The sequence below is a fragment of the Pleurodeles waltl genome, chromosome 12, assembly GCF_031143425.1.
Source record: "Pleurodeles waltl isolate 20211129_DDA chromosome 12, aPleWal1.hap1.20221129, whole genome shotgun sequence".
In the NCBI taxonomy this organism is placed as follows: Eukaryota; Metazoa; Chordata; class Amphibia; order Caudata; family Salamandridae; genus Pleurodeles; species Pleurodeles waltl.
This window is the reverse complement of record NC_090451.1, coordinates 606,252,230-606,269,941: the sequence shown is the minus strand read 5'-3', so window position 1 is coordinate 606,269,941 and position 17,712 is coordinate 606,252,230. Positions and strand designations below refer to the sequence as shown.

General features: G+C 42.1%; 1 protein-coding gene across 1 annotated transcript in view; it reads right to left on the bottom strand.

The window, feature by feature from the left end:
* Nucleotides 1-17,712, bottom strand: part of NTRK1 (neurotrophic receptor tyrosine kinase 1) — a 265,651-nt gene that overhangs the window by 82,520 nt on the left and 165,419 nt on the right. The window contains exons 6-11 of the mRNA XM_069217861.1: nucleotides 16,604-16,746; nucleotides 13,283-13,418; nucleotides 11,437-11,766; nucleotides 8,970-8,987; nucleotides 6,063-6,121; nucleotides 3,984-4,086 (exon numbers count right to left, since the gene is read on the bottom strand). Coding sequence (XP_069073962.1) covers nucleotides 3,984-4,086; nucleotides 6,063-6,121; nucleotides 8,970-8,987; nucleotides 11,437-11,766; nucleotides 13,283-13,418; nucleotides 16,604-16,746 — 789 coding nt within the window. The remainder of the gene's footprint in view (nucleotides 1-3,983; nucleotides 4,087-6,062; nucleotides 6,122-8,969; nucleotides 8,988-11,436; nucleotides 11,767-13,282; nucleotides 13,419-16,603; nucleotides 16,747-17,712) is intronic.

Genomic DNA, 17,712 nt, shown 5'->3' with positions numbered 1-17,712 from the left:
AAGGCGCTAATATCTTTGACTGGCTTTTGGGTATGTGAAGTTGTAAAGTATTTCTTGACCAAACATTGCAAGCTTTGTTAAGTTCACAAAGGCAGCAAACTTGTAAACACAAATGGGGGGGGGGGCACTTAAAATAGATAAATGGGAACTAACATTTGCAAAAGCTGACTTTTAGAGAGAGAATTCTTTCAGAAGTTATTTTCGCTGGAAAATTCTTCAAAACATCTTTCTCTTGTGAGAATATGGTTTTAAAGGCAACGTTTTCGAAGGCTGACAATCTTCACAAGGCTCACAAGGTGAAAATGTTGTGTGAATCACAAAACAGAGTGTGCAAAACTGAAATGTATCACACCACTGGAAAGAGGTGCAACAAACGTTCCTTGTTATTTCTAGTGACACTATTCTCCCTTCAACCAGGGAGGCCCCAGGGCAATGGCTAGCATCACTTTGCATCTAGCAGATTTGTATGAAACAGTCTAATGGGGTAGCCCATCCATAGCCCATGACGTAGCCTATTCCAAGCCACGGGAAATAGGGAAAGGTTTCAGGCTTTGGCTACTTCTTATTAGATGTTTGGAAAGTACCAAAGACAGAGGCTTCACAACAGAAAATCTTTTGTGCCACCTGAGTTATCCCCTCCTTCCACCTTTACATTCCCACGCAGTGTTGGGCTCATTCCTGGCTCTTTGGAAGTCCTACTCTGAAATTAGACCTCTTTGGGCAATATTACATCAAGTGACCCTGGGGCGCAACGGGTGTTTTTACCCACTCTGCATAACCCCGGGGAATGTTGGTATTATTGAAGGGGCTGTAGACGCTTGTGCAATACTCTCAGTAATATGGAGCCTTTAAGAGAGGCTGTTCCCTTGGAGGGAAACACTTTGCCTCTGCGCCCACGCCATATTACCAGCGTAGGCACATAGGCAAGCATGCCCTTATAAGGAGGCCTGAAAGTGTGCTACAAAAAGATGGAGCACTATCAGTGCGCCCCCTGATGACAGCCCTCACAAGGGCTGTAATGATAAATTCTGAACTTGCATTTGATTTGTCACTACACTTCCTCCAAATAACAAATACACTCCCTTTTTACTACTCCTAAGTCACCACTAAGCTAGGCCCATGATAGCCCTATGGGCAGGGTGCTGTGTATGTAAAAGGTAGGCCATATATGTTTATGTTTTACTTGTATTAGAAGTGACACACAGCCTATTTTGTTTTTCACTCCTGTGAGTGCTGCTTCCCTCATAGGTTTGCACAGGAATTCCTGTATATATGTCAAAGTGGTGATTTCTGATCTGGAAGGAGTAGCGTGGGCATGTTTGGTATGTTTGGAATGGTAGTGAGAAATCCTGCTTACTGGTGTAGGTGGATTTTACATTACTATTTTAGAACTATCACTTTTTGAGAGTGGGCATTTATCTGTGCCTATAACTCTAATGCTTTGCAGCCTGACTCTAATCTATGTCTAGGGCAAAGTGACAGCTCCATTTGGTGTATACTTTCCTGACAGTCATCACACAAGAGTGGCTGGGTGTGATAGAAGAGATATATGCATACTGATTGTCATCCTGGGCTGGGGAGAGGATAGCTGGTTCACAGCTTACATGTGAATAGGCTGTGTCCTGCCCTCACACAATGGGCAGGTCACCCCTAACTGAAGCCTGGAGACAGGGCTGGGTTGAACGGGGGTTTTGTTTCACTTGAAAGGGTCCCTTTGAAGTTACCCCCGAACAAATGCATTGTTGGAGTATAAGAAGAGGGGCTCAGACCCCATGATTTTTAGAGCACTTTGGAACTGGGAGTGAACTTCTGCCGGAAGGACTGCTGTGCTGAAAAAGGACTTAACTGGACTGCTGTTGCTGTTGCCCTGCTACCTGCTGCTCCTGCGTGGCATAAAGGACTCACTGGAATGTTTTTCTGTTTGTTGCCCTGCTACCAACTGACCCCTGACTTTGTTCTACCACAGGCACAGTGGTGCTGGCAGGAGAGATCACCATTATGACCACTGGGTTGGTCTGCTGGTCTGCCTGCCCTCTGCCTTCTGGATCCCCCTTCCCAGCGTTCTCCCAGCACTCCAGATCAGGGTGAGCACTGTTGTGTTCCTTGCTTCTCCTACCATTATGTGGTGAGCACTGCATCCTTACCTACTCTCACCCCAAAAAGGTAGCGCCTGGTGAGCACTCTGGTTTATCTCAGTGCGTGAGGAGTGCTGCACTGTGCCTGCTTGATGGCTTTCTTCCTTTTGGGCTAGCCACTTACATTTTTTTCAGTCAGGCTTCGTGGGCCCAAGGCATGGTGGGGACCATTCTGCCACTTTATGCAGTCGCGGGCCCCAGGAGTTGTCCGCTAACTTTGTGTAACAGCCAAAAGCTTATCCCCAGGGCTGGCACCCAAGCACCGCAAATCACCCTTCCTAATGGTTGCTGTGGCAATGAAGCTGCCGAGAACCGCATTGACGTCATCGCTGCTCCAGTCAAACCCAGCTGAGTCGACTAGCTGAATTGTTTATGAAAGCCAGCGTGCCCCATCTTCCATTATGTCAAGAGCCGCTGCACTGTGGACAGAATCAGCGCGGGCCGCACACCATGCAACACTGAACCCAGGAAGATGATTGTGTGGAGAGGAATCCTTCCCATGTGCCTACATCAGGAGTTGCCAGAAGCTTCCCCCGGTACCGGCAATCCATCGGGCTAATCGCAGCCGCACCGTATGGTTGCGGCAGCGGCTGCTCCTGGACCGGCATGCGGCGGACTCAGCAGGGTCTCCCCGTTAATTGTACACCTCTCTTCCCACCACTTGGTGGAGGGGAAAGCATACCCATAGGCACTCTCATGCCTTCACCGGGATGGGCTTTGCAACAGCCTCGGGAAGTCATCGTAACTGGAGTGTGCTTCATGAGACTTCCTTTCACAGGAGTTTACTGTGATTAGACATAGGAGGGCTTGCACAAACTCTGATGTGCTTGTGTGATAGTACTACAATGGTGATGGTGGCCTCTGGGAATGTAGGCATTTCCCCCCCCACCAACGGTGACATCTCCTGCACTAATGATATGATGGATGGTGATCTTAGTCTTGCCAGGTCCAAGACACCGACTCTCCTAGAGTAATGCTATTACATGCAAATTATGTGTGATTCACACATGACATGCAAAGTATTGATGGTTTGTGCATAATGTGCAAAGCTTTTATAACCTACGTTGTTTCATGCTTTTAGGATAACCAGTAAGACTTCAGAGTTGGCCTAACCTGCATTTCATCCCCAGATGTTATAACTAATGTTGTTTTGCCTTGCATTGTCAGGTTAACAAGTCTATCATGATAACTACATAATATGAATGGTAATGTTTTCTTTCACGATGTTTTCCAGCCTAATAATAGTGTCCTTGTTGCACTCATTGTGACCTTTGTGACAATTACATAGTGGCAAAGTAAACATTGATTTATGTCATATTGGTCTATGATTTACACATAATATACTTCATATTTTTATGTAATATTTTGTGGAGTCTTTTTTGTGGTGTATTTATTGTGCCATTGTGCCAAAGACAAAGACCAAAAAAACACAAGAGGCAGCCAGAGAGAGAGTGAGAGAGAGCAGAGACCGGGAGATAGAGAACGGGGTGAAAAGAGAGGGATAGGGGAGAGAAAGTGAGAGACAAAAAGAGAGAAAATTAAAGAGATAGTAGATATAGAAATAGAGAAAGACAAAGGGGGGAAGAAAAAGACAGAGAGGGAAGACACACACACAAAGAGAGACTGAGAAAGAGAGAGAGAAGGGCCAGATATCACAACAGATATAGAGAGATGGCTGCAGGATCGGAGGAAGGGAGAGAGACAGAAAATCACAGAAACAAGAGCGATGTGAAAGAAAGAGGGAGAGAGAGAGAGAGAGAGAAAGAGAGCGCGAGACAGGAAGGCAGTAAGATGTGAGAGCGCGAGCAGAAAGAAAGAGAGCGGGAGGAAGATCAAGTTTTTACATACTGTTATGTCCAAATTTGGAATGTCTTCCACACTTGTTAAGCACAACCAGCATCACCGACAGGAAAAGGCAGGCGAACACAGCAAGTCCTACGGCCACGGATACCTGTGGGCACAGAGACTTGGTCAACACCTTGGCATTTTGGCTCATTCATCAGATTTGCAATCAGATACCTTCCCTTATATATGCCCCGTTCTTGGTTCAGCTGCAATAACTTCCACAAGTCAAGCTGACGAGGGAAAAGAAAGGCATTGAATATGACGGAGGTGATAACCAACATATGTGGCAGGAGAGACTGCATGACCAATGGAACAGAGAAAATCCAAGTATAAATCCAACTGCACTCTAGAACATGCTTACTAGCCAAAATGAGGAATTAAAAATAGCATAGATAGGGCCATTGTCCAAAAGAAAGTTGTCACTGTATTGACAGTAGGTATTCAAAACTGATTTAAATAATACAGCAATCGTTGAACAACAGGATAGCTCTGCTTCCCTGGCGGAGGTAATGGAGTTTTTGGAACTCCGTGCTCTGCATGGAGCATGAAGTTTGTCCAAAAACTCTGCTAACATAGCTAGTGGAGCGGAGCTCACCCAGTTTGTGCTGCAACCCAGTAAGGGCTGCACAGCGCAAGCGCAGACAGACGGCACTTGCGCTGTGCAGCTTATAATTTGGCTGCAGTGTGCACAAGAGCAGAGGAGGGAGGCAGCTGCTGAAAAGGAGAGCGCATTGTCGACATCGTACGTCGAGGAGAGGGGGACCCGGGGGAAGATCTACGTAAGTCCTTGTCTCTTTGGTTGTCGCTGTTTGTGCACACTGGTGCACAAACAAGGACTGAAACTGCAGCTTGCGCTGCCTGTGGCCCTGGTCTGAATACAGGCCTGGACGGTAGGCAGTGAAAGCTGCAGTTTCAGGCCTCTTGTGGATCGGCCTGTCCTGTGTGCACTGCACAAGGGACAGGCCAGTGCACAAGAGGCCTGAAACGGCAGCTTTCGCTGCCTACCTCCCTTCTGAATGCGCCCGATGGCTGACCAGGCCCGATCCTGCTAAGCACTTCTGTGATGGGCGCATTCACGAGGACTCCGCGGGGCACGGAACTCCGGCTTCGCAGAATTCCACTCAGTTTTTTTTCATCTCCACTGAATTCTGCAAAGCCGGACTCTGTTCAGTCCACGTAGGCCTACTTAGATCATGATTGGGACTGAGGCCTACCCATCTAAAGTAGGTATGTACCCTGAACATCAACCACAGAATACTGATGGGACTCATCATTGAGAAGAAAATATTGAAAAAACAATATCGACAGGTAAGAAAGTGTAGATTTTCTATACCTAACTCTACATGTGTGGTACATGGATCTTCACGTTATACAAATGAAGAGTTAGGAATAGTAGATCTATGCTTCCCTACATGCAGTTGCATTTCGATATTTTGTCCCTCGATATGTCCTCGATATTCTTATACCAGGATATTCTGTGGGTAGATATTCAGCAGTACAATCTCCAAAGTATTCCAGACTCATGAGTTTACGCAGTTGTCAGGCAGATATGTCAAACAGGTTAGCATAGGTTTTTTAAGCATTAAGGCCAACCAAATGATAAACCCTTTTATCTGGTAATTATAACTAAGCCTTGCAGTCAATTACTCAGGCATCTATCTGAGATGAACATACATACTCCACACAGGTTGTTTTGACTGCTTAACGCCATCCACGAATGCCTTTATTTGGTCATCTTTGTCAGTTTCACAGTAATGGGACTGAGCCATAAGCAATGACATATAAGAGCAACAAGCCTATCAGCACCAGCCCTCATAACCTCACCACCTTAAGGGGACAAATAGGCAACATTTAATTTCTGCTGTATTTCCGGTCTTTTCAGTCACAGAATGCAATCAAATGACGTAGAAGGTGCCTACACTTTAAGCACTCTGATTAGCTCAGCCATTCCCAGAATTCAATACTGGCTGCTGATTGAATGTTAAACATGCCAAGAGATCATTATTAGCACATTGTTGCAATGACAGAAGACAGGCGTGTTTCCTGTGGGCGGCCTCCACGTGTGTCACTCTTGCTACTCACTCCAAATGTGTGCTCCTCCACGGCCTCCACGGTGTTCCCATTGGTGCTGTTGACCCCACCTGATGATGAAAAACAACACGAATAACCAATGGTCGATTAAAAAAATGCCCTAAATATCAAAATCAAGCTGAAACAAGATGGCCAAGTTCCCAGCTCTGTTGGCGACTAGATGATGTCAAGTACACCCGAGATCAAATTGGGGAGTCATTTAATTTGTTTTAAGAATGTAGACACAAATGTGAAGTTCAGCATTGTGATTGCATTTCTGATTTTCCCTGAGAATACGCAGTCCTATTAATACACCGTCGGGCAGCATCGCTTTGACTGACATAGTGCTTAAATGAATTGTTTCTTAATGCACTTGCCATATCAAAAGCGAAGCTGATGGACATTATATAGAAGAATTGGGTTCCCGATTGTATTACCCACTTTTGTGCTGCGCTTACCAAATGCACAAATTGGCTGTAATATATTTGGAAGTACCTCTCTGCCTGGTATAACACTGTGCAGAGCTCACAAACCCAGTCCCAGGGGCTTAATAAAACGACATGACTGTAAGTGAGAAGCAATCCGAATATGTTGTTCTCAATAGAAATGGGTCTTCATCAGCAGAGGAAATATGAAAGAGAGTAAATATACCATGGTTAGAGTAAATGTGCACACGTTGCACTCTATGACACAACAACACCAGGTGGCTGGTGTACAGCAGCTATTATTGACAGAGGTAAAATTGGCCTCTATTTGGAAATCTGCCTAGTTAGCCAATAGCCTCTGTTGGTATCATGGACATAGAAAATGATATAGTCAGAAAACATAATTACATTATATACCCATGAAAAACATAGAATATATGCAGAGGTGACAAGTGTAATATGTGTAATATGTTTATTCCATGTTTGTTTCCTTTTTTGAGCGTTGGATGGAGCATGCCTCAGGAAGAATCTCTTTTGCTTCATGATGCCTCTCCTCTCCCTCACCTGTGCTAATAAAAAACATATTGCTTGCAGTAGATATTCATATACGGTTAATATCATGCTCTATTTTCATAAATGGACATATAACAAAAGGAAATATTAAAAGAAAACAGGGATGAGCCAGTGACATGAGATTGCATCTCATTGTAAAGGCTTGTGATGACAGTAGGGTTGGGCAGAACTCGTGGAGTTTCACTCCGCAGAAATTCACAGTTACATAAAACTCAGTGGGATTCCACTGGGTTCAGCCAACAGGCCGAAATATGCATACAGGGGCGTAGCTTCGTGGGGTGGGGGGGTGTTACCACACCCCTAATAAATGTATTTTGTGATAAATAGTTGGGTGTTTTCAGTCGCACGGTGAGGTGTCTGTTGGATTTCCCCAGGAATTTTTACACACAATGACAAAAACACATGCACACATTTTCTCCCTCTCTCTCTTTGGAAAGACTTCAAAAATGTTGGCTATTTCACAAAATAATGTGCTTTCTCTCACTTAGAACACCTACCAATCTGCATTCCTCTCCCTTCCTACTGCCTCTTAAGCCACTCTCATGCACCTTGCTTGTCCTATAATGTATTTTAACATTATGTGTAAGTGTGATTTTCGGGTAACCTGAAGCCAACACCCCCACTCCCAATCATACTGACCAAGCTTCACCCCTGTATGCATGTTACGCTCCTCACACTGCAATCTAGTGCGGGTAACACGAGTAGAACTGAAAATTCAGCGCAAACTGTACTATATGGTGCACAAGACGGTACAGCCATTTGAGTTGATTTTGCTGCTGCTCGAGTAGAAAATCTACTCAAGCGGAGGCAAATCTACTCAAGAAGCAGCCATCTGACCGTGACTACTCGCAACGCCTGTGTAAGAAAATGGTGCTAGGGGATGCCAAATCTTGCTTGCTCTCACATTCTGGAGCTTTGTGGTAAAAAAATCTGCCACTCGGTGAAGGGTGGAATTTGGCCTTACAAGAGCAACGCTGAGTTGCCAAATTCCACCAATTCTGTGGGCGAAAAGAGACACTGCTCCCACCCCCAGATTATAGGCCCAATTGTTTTACCTGTATTGTGATGGAACCTGAAACTTGTGCTGCACCATGCAGAAATTTCTCAATTTAGGCACGCTGTATTACAATAATTATGTTGTATTTAACCTTTACATTGTGCTGAAAAACGTGTTAGGATCCCTTTACTAGGGCAATTGTTCCTAAGAAAGTGTTTTATTGGCCCGCTTTTATTTCCACTCTTGCATTACATACATTTTTATATTTCATTTATGCTACAGCTATTGTACAGACTGCAGGTTTTCATCGCCGATAATTCATGGGAATTATGTTATAATATTTAAATATTTACTATAATTTAGAATAATTTGATTATGTCTATAAGTTATGGATTTGAATCAAAAGGAATTTTACAAAGAAATTACCAAAATATACAAATACATGAAGGGAATTGTGCAATATTGTCAAAAAATGACAAAAACATAGTAGCAACGGTCGAGCCTTTGGCCACGAGCTTTATTTTCATGTCTCCGTCAGTCATAAATGGCATTGTTTGGCTATAAAACATAAAGACTAGACAACGCACTATGTATCATCTATATAATTAATGGTTATCTTTCACTGCCGAATGCTAATGAAATAAAATTTATCACAATCTTGTTTTTTTAAAGTTCAGTTTGCAATTTGTATCATTAACTTGTGCGCTGTCTTTTACAATGTCTAATTTTGAGATTGATATGTTGGAAAAATATTCGAAGAGGATTGGAATTGTGTATCTAATGCAATTGGCATATACTGGTGTGAAGTATGCACATTGAAATAATTTATATTATTACTGCAGAGTGACAAAACAAGTCGGAGGCAAAATCTCTATTTTACATCTCATATAGCTACAAGATGAATTAAATGGTATCAATACTTACTGGCGGGAGACAATGACACTGTAAAGATAAATAAAAAAATAAACACATTTAAATCTGTGAAATACCATAAAAAAAGACTTGCACAAAAAATGTGAATCTGAATGTTCAGACATTTCATCAGTTTACCTTGGAGTAATCTTCCTGTACCAAATATGGCGCCGCTTTTTGGCTTTTATATTCCAGCTCAACACATGCATATTGTCCCACTTCTATTTTTATCATGGCGGCCTTCACTGGACATACTTTCCTTTTTACCTGGTCCGACACTTGCATGCTTTTGCAAGCTCAGACCGGGCCTTTCCCAGGCAGCCTGCCCCGCACAGAGGTGTCATACTTCCTCAGACCTGGTGGCTCATGTCAGTTGGATGTTTGAGCACACCTGCTCCCGAACAGAGAACCCTTCTTATACCACGCTGCTTGACTCCACGCTACTTCCAGGTAAAGGGGTAGGTCACGGGTGCTCCTGGCCCTTGGGGGTTGCATATCCATGTTTTAATAATTCATCATCATTTTCCAGCATTATTGCAGCAGCATGCATGACTCTGACTTTGACCTAAGGAGTCTAAGAAATCAATCCCATAGGGTAAGACTACTACCCTCGCCTACTGGGATGTGAGCTTCTTTTTATGTGTTTTGTGTTGTTGGTCTGTACTGTTTTACTGTTTTTTTCAGAATCTATACATCTGTAGTCACCAGCCTCGCACTTACCACTGGATAGCAACGTTTACATACTCTCAGCATGGTGTGTCTATCATGAGGGCACAAATGTATCTTTAGGAACACAAAAGGATAATGGACAGAGTGCTGAACAATGCAAACGCTCACCCCCAGTCACAGATCTGGGCTTAATCCATCGTTCTTTTTCTCACCATGCCACCCCAGTTTGGACCCAGCCATGTGCAAATCAGTCTTGATCCTGTTCCTCATGGGAACAGTCCAGCCTGAACTGCCAAGTCAGGTCCTCACTGGACGGGAAACAAGCATCCAGGGACTGGTTTCAGAGTTTCACTCTTCATCAGCCAGACTGGCTTGAATCCAGTGACATTGTCACTGAAAATATTAGTTGTTTTACACCCAATGATCAGGGAGGCATATGAAAACAGAAGTGAAAAACAAACTGAAAGGAGTGTCTATATTTTGTTTTATGTTTTTTTATATATGTGCCATGCTACACTTTATTTGTACAGCACAGTGTTCACCACTCACTTTGCCCTTGGCACTTCTTAATAGTACACTTAGGTCAACAAGCTAAACGTTGTACCATTAGAACATCATAAGACTGTGCAAATGACCATGGCACAATGAGACTAAGCAATGTCGTTTTGTGGCTCACCTATGGAGATGTTGGATTTGTCATGAGCAGTCACAGTGAAATGTTCCCTTATGTGGGTTGTGGCCTTGGGACCCAATGGCAGCTACAGTAGTTGAAACTGCTGTATTTGGATTCAGTATGCTATTCAAACAGAATATCAAACAGGACATATTGTGGGGCCAAAATATTGAGGCCCAAAAATTCAAGACCCAAAATATCATGAAGGTCATTTAATATAGGTAAGTATATGTTTAATATACTTAATTTCACATATATATACATTAACAATATATATATATTGTCTCAGTACATAGTTACAGAGTTAAGAAAAGTACATCCCTACTTACTTTTATGGACTTACTTTCTCCATATTCCTCCATATTTCGGTATATATATTTTGTCCCCACAATATTTTTCTACTCGATATTCTGGCATACAACCCTCAGAATAACCTCACTTTTCTTTGGGAAACATGCCTAGTACCATTTCATACAGTGTTTGTGGTTGTTTGTTAAGTGGTTTTATTGCAGTATTTTAGGATTACCTTTATTGAATTGAGATGTGTCATTTAAAACCTAGAATTTGATGCACATGACTGATCCAACATTAATTAAATATATCAACTCCTATATGTAGTTGACTGAATGACAGGTTACTATCCATTATGCCCCTTGGCCTTGCCATGAATACCACTGGAAACCACAGCATTCTCCTATTCACATACTTGAGAAGTTAAAGCACAACCAATATAACTCAAATTGCACTTAGATACATAATTGCTCTAATGCAACTTCAAATAAAGGTTAACTTAAGGAAAGATTTTTAGTTCCAGACACCTATGTGATCTGTGAAAGATACTGAAAGTGTGAAGGTAAGGCACGAAACACAAATTCTCTCTGGCCTAGAACCATCAGACCCATTTAAATTAACTTATTCTGTTTTTCCGCTTTTTGGGTAGATAGAGTCCTGAGAAGAATGAGAGCACAACAGACAAAATTGAACCAATATTCTTTCAGAAAATATAATAAAATTATTTTCCCTACCCACATTTCTGCATTGGAGCTACAATGGGGCGTAGACCTATTTTAATCACAGGCAGAAAACTTTACATTTGAAAGTCGTATTTTGCTTTAGAAAGACAAAGGTTTTTCCTACCAACAATGGGCTCCTCTGGGTTAAAGCTGAAGGGGTTGTCCATGAATCGACCGAACACTGTATGTGACGCAGATCCTAAGAAGTTCTTGACCACCAGGGTGTAGTTGCCGTTGTTGACATGAGTGGGCTTGTTGAGCAAGAGGCAGCCATGTAGAGACGTGGTGTTCTCGCTTTCCTCCAGGATCTTGGTGTAGATAAAGTCGTTCTCCCGCATCGTGGTGCCATTGAACTGCCACTGGATATGTGGGCGAGGGTTGCCATCCACAGAAAATGGGATGCACCAGAAGTGCTGTGGGACAGCATCCTGAATGCTTAGAATTGTTGCAGGAACTGGGGAAAGCAAGACACTGCTTTAGAGCTTTCCAGATAACATTTTGTATTGAGTTATGATAAGGATTTACCATGTTTCTTCACTGTAGTAGGAGTAACAGTAGTAGGAGTATTTTATAGCATTTCATACATCATTGAGGGACATCAAATTGCATTATCATAAATGTTGCATGCTATAAGTTATGGAGTGATGGGTTGGATGGGCTTTGTATTTTCTGTGTGCCTATGTGGGGACAATATTGATGTTCTGTGTGAGTGAGCACAGTCATTCTCTTATCATGTATTGAGTCGCACTACTTATTGGATATGCCACATTTGTTATAACACTGCTGTGTAAATGTTGATTTCGGATGTTTATTGGATATTGATACTTGTGCCGCAAGCCAGTTAGGATGCTTTAGTTTCACCTAAAAGAAATTATTGAGAAAGTGGAGAACCTTGAGTGTCTAGGATGTTTTTTAACCAGAGATTACTGTATCAGAATTGTGCTGCTGCTATTCACCTATTCATTATAGAATTTATTTTTGCAACAGTGAACTTTGGATCAGGGTTGCCTTTCCTATTATATTTGTGAATGCCAATTCCTTTCACTAATCATGAAGAATATTTAACAATATTGCAACTATGCTTTTGAATTCAAATGTTTGGTGAGCTGCAATTACACACCCCAGTTTAGCAATCTGTGATGCACTTCTGAACCAGAACAACAGCACATAGAATTAGGTTGGTTGCAAGACCTTTTGATCAACAGAGCATATAATTTGTTGGTAAACACAACAATTGCTTGGAACATGACTATAAAGAAAAATACCCACATAGGAGCTCAAGGTCGTTAGAACCAGGGATGTGAGGAAATGTAATTTCAATCCTAGAGTTTGCATTTGGTAGCTTATAGATAGTGATGATTTTTCGGGAATATTTCTTGAAGAGTGCAGTCTATTCTAGAGTCTGTTGTGACAAAAAGGCCTGAAACTGAGGGTGATATAAACTGGCGTGACAATCATGGATGACATCACTCCTTCATTTACTCAAAACCCCTTTCCTTGCCTTTCTGACATTTGCTAAACGACCACACCAATCCTATCATTCTTAAAAGATTCTTTCTTTCACTTTTATGACATATCTTTAATATGTCCCACTACAAATCTCCGAGAAAGGCTAGTGTAAAATAAAATAGCAATGCTGCAAATGCGAAGGGATCTACTGTTATGTTACGGAAGTGCATTGTTATGTAATATATTTTTTGCCACTTATACAGGTTTGTGACACATTGTTTGTCTAAATAAAATCCTCTAGCTATAGTGGCTTCTAGGTGCACAGTTTTGTTGGCAAATCTTCAATTTTCCCTAAAGGACATAGTTAACTATTATTTAACAACTTCATTATTTATCAGTACATTTACATATAACAATAGGAATTTCTTAAGTTTTGACTAAAAATTAGTCTTTATTAGCCTCACATAGTTTCCTAACAATAACCAGAGAGGCTCGGCCCAGGAGGAAAGCACTGTACTCACATAGGACATTCAACTGTAGAGTAGCCAATGTGGGCCCAACAATATTTTCAGCCATGCAGACAATATTTTGCTTGTTGAGGGTGGAAGACACGTTGAAAAGCTGCAATATGATCTCCATCTCCGGCTCCTCGGACCTCTGCAATACAGGGGAGATAAAAACAAAACAACTCTACTGACTATTTCCAGTGAAATTCATACTCTGCTGCAGATTCTCAATTTCTCTTATGAAGGGACATTCACCTTTCCTGACATACAAATTTCAATTTAACTTAAGTTTTCTAATTCAACAATGTTCTCTATACCTCGAGTCATTACACTGTTAAAACAGCATATAGGTGAAAATAATGTTTTCTTCTGAGCCTGTTGCCAGTGTTTCCAAGGTACTGGTGGTGTCTTATATCAAGGCTGCAAAAACTTGACTCAACATTTCCAGTCTCTTTATCTCATTCTTACAGAGTCTTTCCCTAGCTTCCTCCCTATGTCTGTGTTTTCAGATCTGTCTCTTCCTCCACCTTTCTCACTTCTCTGTTTTTCTCTGCCTTGCTCTAAGTTGAACTTTGATACTAAAAATATGTCCTTCTGGTCCCTAAAGAATTGATGCCCGATGCCTACAACCACCACACAAATTAAGAAATGGTGTTTTTCCAAGTTCAAGGTGAACTTTACTAAATGTATTTACTGAGTACTATTATGAAACAAACCCATCTGTTTTCTCTGATATTACCTCATATTTGTGAAGCTATGCTCCTTGTGGCTTAAAGAAGTTCCATTGATCTTTCTGTCTTTTGGTTTTCTCCTTGTTACCACCATCACTTACGGGCCAATTTGGGCAATAATCTAATACTTCTACTTTTGTGGAGTGAGAGTACATCAAGATGACAGTTAAATTTACAACTTCCCTGTTCATGTGCAATTTCATTGTAAACGTGCTTTTGGAGTCTCGGGAAATAAATTACGGAGAAAACTGAGTATAATTGGATATAATTGACCTTTGATTTTATCAGTTTTTCTTCACAATATTAAGTGCACACTTTGCAAGACAAGCAGTTCAGAGGCATAACAAATGTAGACAAAAGGAACATTACTTATCCTAAAGTTGAACTGTAAAAGGTAAATGAACTGGAGAAGCAAATAAATTTCCAGCAACATTGTTAAAAAGAGATGAGTTTTTAGATCTATGTTTGATTTTCAATGCACAATATCATTGTTTTAACCTCGTTTTTAGGCAATATATTGCAGGCCTTCCTGACCATCGATGCCCTTAACCTTTCATCCCCTTGGCCTTATTTTTCAATTAATTTTAAGTGTTCATGCACTTCTAATATGCTCATTTCAGATCTGTTTACAACACTTACCCATAGTGACAGATATTTGTATCAGTTTCTATGAGGTCTGAAGTCATGAAGATGTCTTGTTGTTTTTCTCATGTCACCTTTTTTTACCAATATTTTCAATTGGCTTGCATAAATTTACAGGATCATATAACATGCAAGACAACAACATGCATTGCGATAAGAGACTGATCCAAGTTACAAAAGAGTTAATTTATCAATGCTGGTGGGGGTTCAATGTGTTGTAAGAACGGGCAAGAAGGACACTGTGTCAATGCTGGAGCATTTTTTAAAGAAGAATTGGCTCATATATGATTCGAAGCCAATGATCTAGAGGTGGCCTATTGAGCACTATGTGGTCTACTTCATTTTAAGGGTAACAAGGAGGCTAAATATATTAAGAAAAGTATTTAATAAAGTTTTGAAGCGAGATGTCTGAACATAAATATATATAATGTAGTCACCTTCCCACCATCAATTGAGAGACTATTTGAAAATGTACAGATCTGTTGTGGCTCCATTTAAATTGAATCAACTTTAATTTTAGGTCTTTTATATGAAGCCAGAGATTAGAGCCACTCATTATGTACTAGGTGCATCCTCTTATTCTGCCTCAAAAGACCTTGCACAATCTTTCAGTGTGAGAAGTCTGGACATAGTAATACTGGAAAATCTAGTGTGCTCAGTCGCTCACTGTTGAATATTAAACCTTGGGTTTTAGAGATCTGTAAAATTCTGTTAAAATCAATGACCCAATTCAATGAAGAAAAATGTAAAAGTACTGGCATAGTTTTAGTATTCTCCTGGTAAGCCAGATCAGGTGCATGTTTACAGTGTATTACTGCACTTGTCAGGTAACCTTTTTAAGGCAGCCTAGTTCCACTTTCTGGGATTGTACATCGTGTTCAGTTCTGCACAGCAAGGAGGGTGGCCAAATGTGGAAAAACACACCTTTTTCCCCATGCGGATCCAATCTGCCAGTAGATCTTAGTGATCAGTTCCCGTTCTGGACTGGAAGGGGATTTACATTAGTCCTTGTCTGAGGCAAATTACTGACAATTTCGAAGAGGGAAATGGTCGGACTTCAGTTTGTAAGCATTAGAAAATTTGTAAAGCTAAATAGGCCTTGTAACACCTACTCGGCACACCTTGTGTGGGATGTACTACAGTTGATTTCTGTGCACTCGTGGCAAAGAAGTCCACAGCAGTAAATCCATTTACCTCTGCTGGAAAACCTTTCGTGAATTCCTAACAGGCATGAATGGGCTGGTGGACTGAAGCTGCTACTCTAAACCAATTTTGTTTTTAATTTGAAAAACTAATAGATTGAAAGGATTTTAAACTTCAGAAGGATTGTTTGCCTAAATCTCATTTATTGGTATTGAGAACTGAATAAACCAGGGTTAGTGAGAGAATCAGAATTTGGTAAAGTTAGTGTACTCAAACTTTGGACATCCATCGTTTGTTTATATTACCACTGAGAAATTGGCTTGTTACATTGGTATGTGACTACAACAGGGAAGAGTTTTTTGTACTGATGACCAAAGGAATGAGTTATGTTTCCTTTGACCAGTCACCTGACATCTGCACCATAGTTCCTTTACCTCTCTAGTCCTTTTAACAATTAGGACACTGGTTGAAAGTTTCAAAATTTGAGTACAGCTCAATAGGAAATAACCAATAATTTCCTCAGGTATATTAATGGGATTGCAGTATTCTCTCCTCCATTTGAATATGTTCCTTTAGTGAACACTGTTCATTGCTATGGATCAAATCTGAAGTGATTGTCTGCACATAGAAAAGCATTTCTGCATCAGTCGACAAGGTATTGCCCTTCCAAAATGGTTCTCAATCAACCGTCTATAGGTCTTGAACTTTGGTCTCCTTCAGTGATATCCAGAACCTCCTCTGTCACATACTGTTGGTCATAATTAAAACTAAGCCATCTGCCTTGGGGCCTTTAGCCCAACTTTGTTGAATACCATCTTACCTCAATAGATGGATAAACTTCCACAGCTGGAATTATCCAGTCAGCAGTGGGAGGGGGGTTTCCCGCAACAGTACATATCAGAGTCACATTCTCCCCCTCAAGCAATGTGAGATTTTCATGGGTGACATCAACAGCAGGGACCTCTAATGGGGAGGAAAAGTAATTACATTTTGATATAAATATTTTATAATTTCACGTTTGCAAAATTTGAGTTTTCAAAGAATTGCTTAGCAAGATATTAATATTAAAACTGAAACTGCAGAAAAGGAGAAAGAGAGTTAGTCGCTGGTGGGAGTGTGGAACTGGTTTATCGTTTGTTTGTAATTAGACTAGTTGGCACACAGCTTAGACGAGGATGTGTGAGCTATGCGTGTGCGAAATTGCATAATTATTTTTCATGAAACTTTGTGAAAATTACATAAGGTCATACCTTGCTTAAAAGAAGTCAAATGAGATAGCTCCAATAAAGTGAGATGAGCACTAAGGGGGTCATTCCGACCCTGGCGGTAAATACCGCCAGGGCCGGGGACCGCGGGAGCACCGCCAACAGGCTGGCGGTGCTCCCTTGGGCATTCTGACCGCGGCGGTTCGGCCGCGGTCAGAAGAGGAAAACCGGCGGTCTCCCGCCGGTTTTCCACCGGTTTTCCGCCGGTTTTCCGCTGCCCTGGGAATCCCCCATGGCGGCGCAGCTTGCTGCGCCGCCATGGGGGATTCCGACCCCCTCACCGCCATCCTGTTCCTGGCGGTTCCGCCCGCCAGGAACAGGATGGCGGTGAGGGGTGTCGAGGGGCCCCTGGGGGCCCCTGCAGTGCCCATGCCAATGGCATGGGCACTGCAGGGGCCCCCGTAAGAGGGCCCCACTTTGTATTTCAGTGTCTGCATTGCAGACACTGAAATACGCGACGGGTGCCACTGCACCCGTCGCACACCCTCCACTCCGCCGGCTCCATTCGGAGCCGGCCTCCTCATGGAGGGCTGTTTCCCACTGGGCTGGCGGGCGGCCTTTTGGCGGTCGCCCGCCAGCCCAGTGGGAAACCCAGAATGACCGCCGTGGTCTTTTGACCGCTGTACGGTCTTCTGGCGGTTCCCTCCAGGCGGGCGGCTCCCGC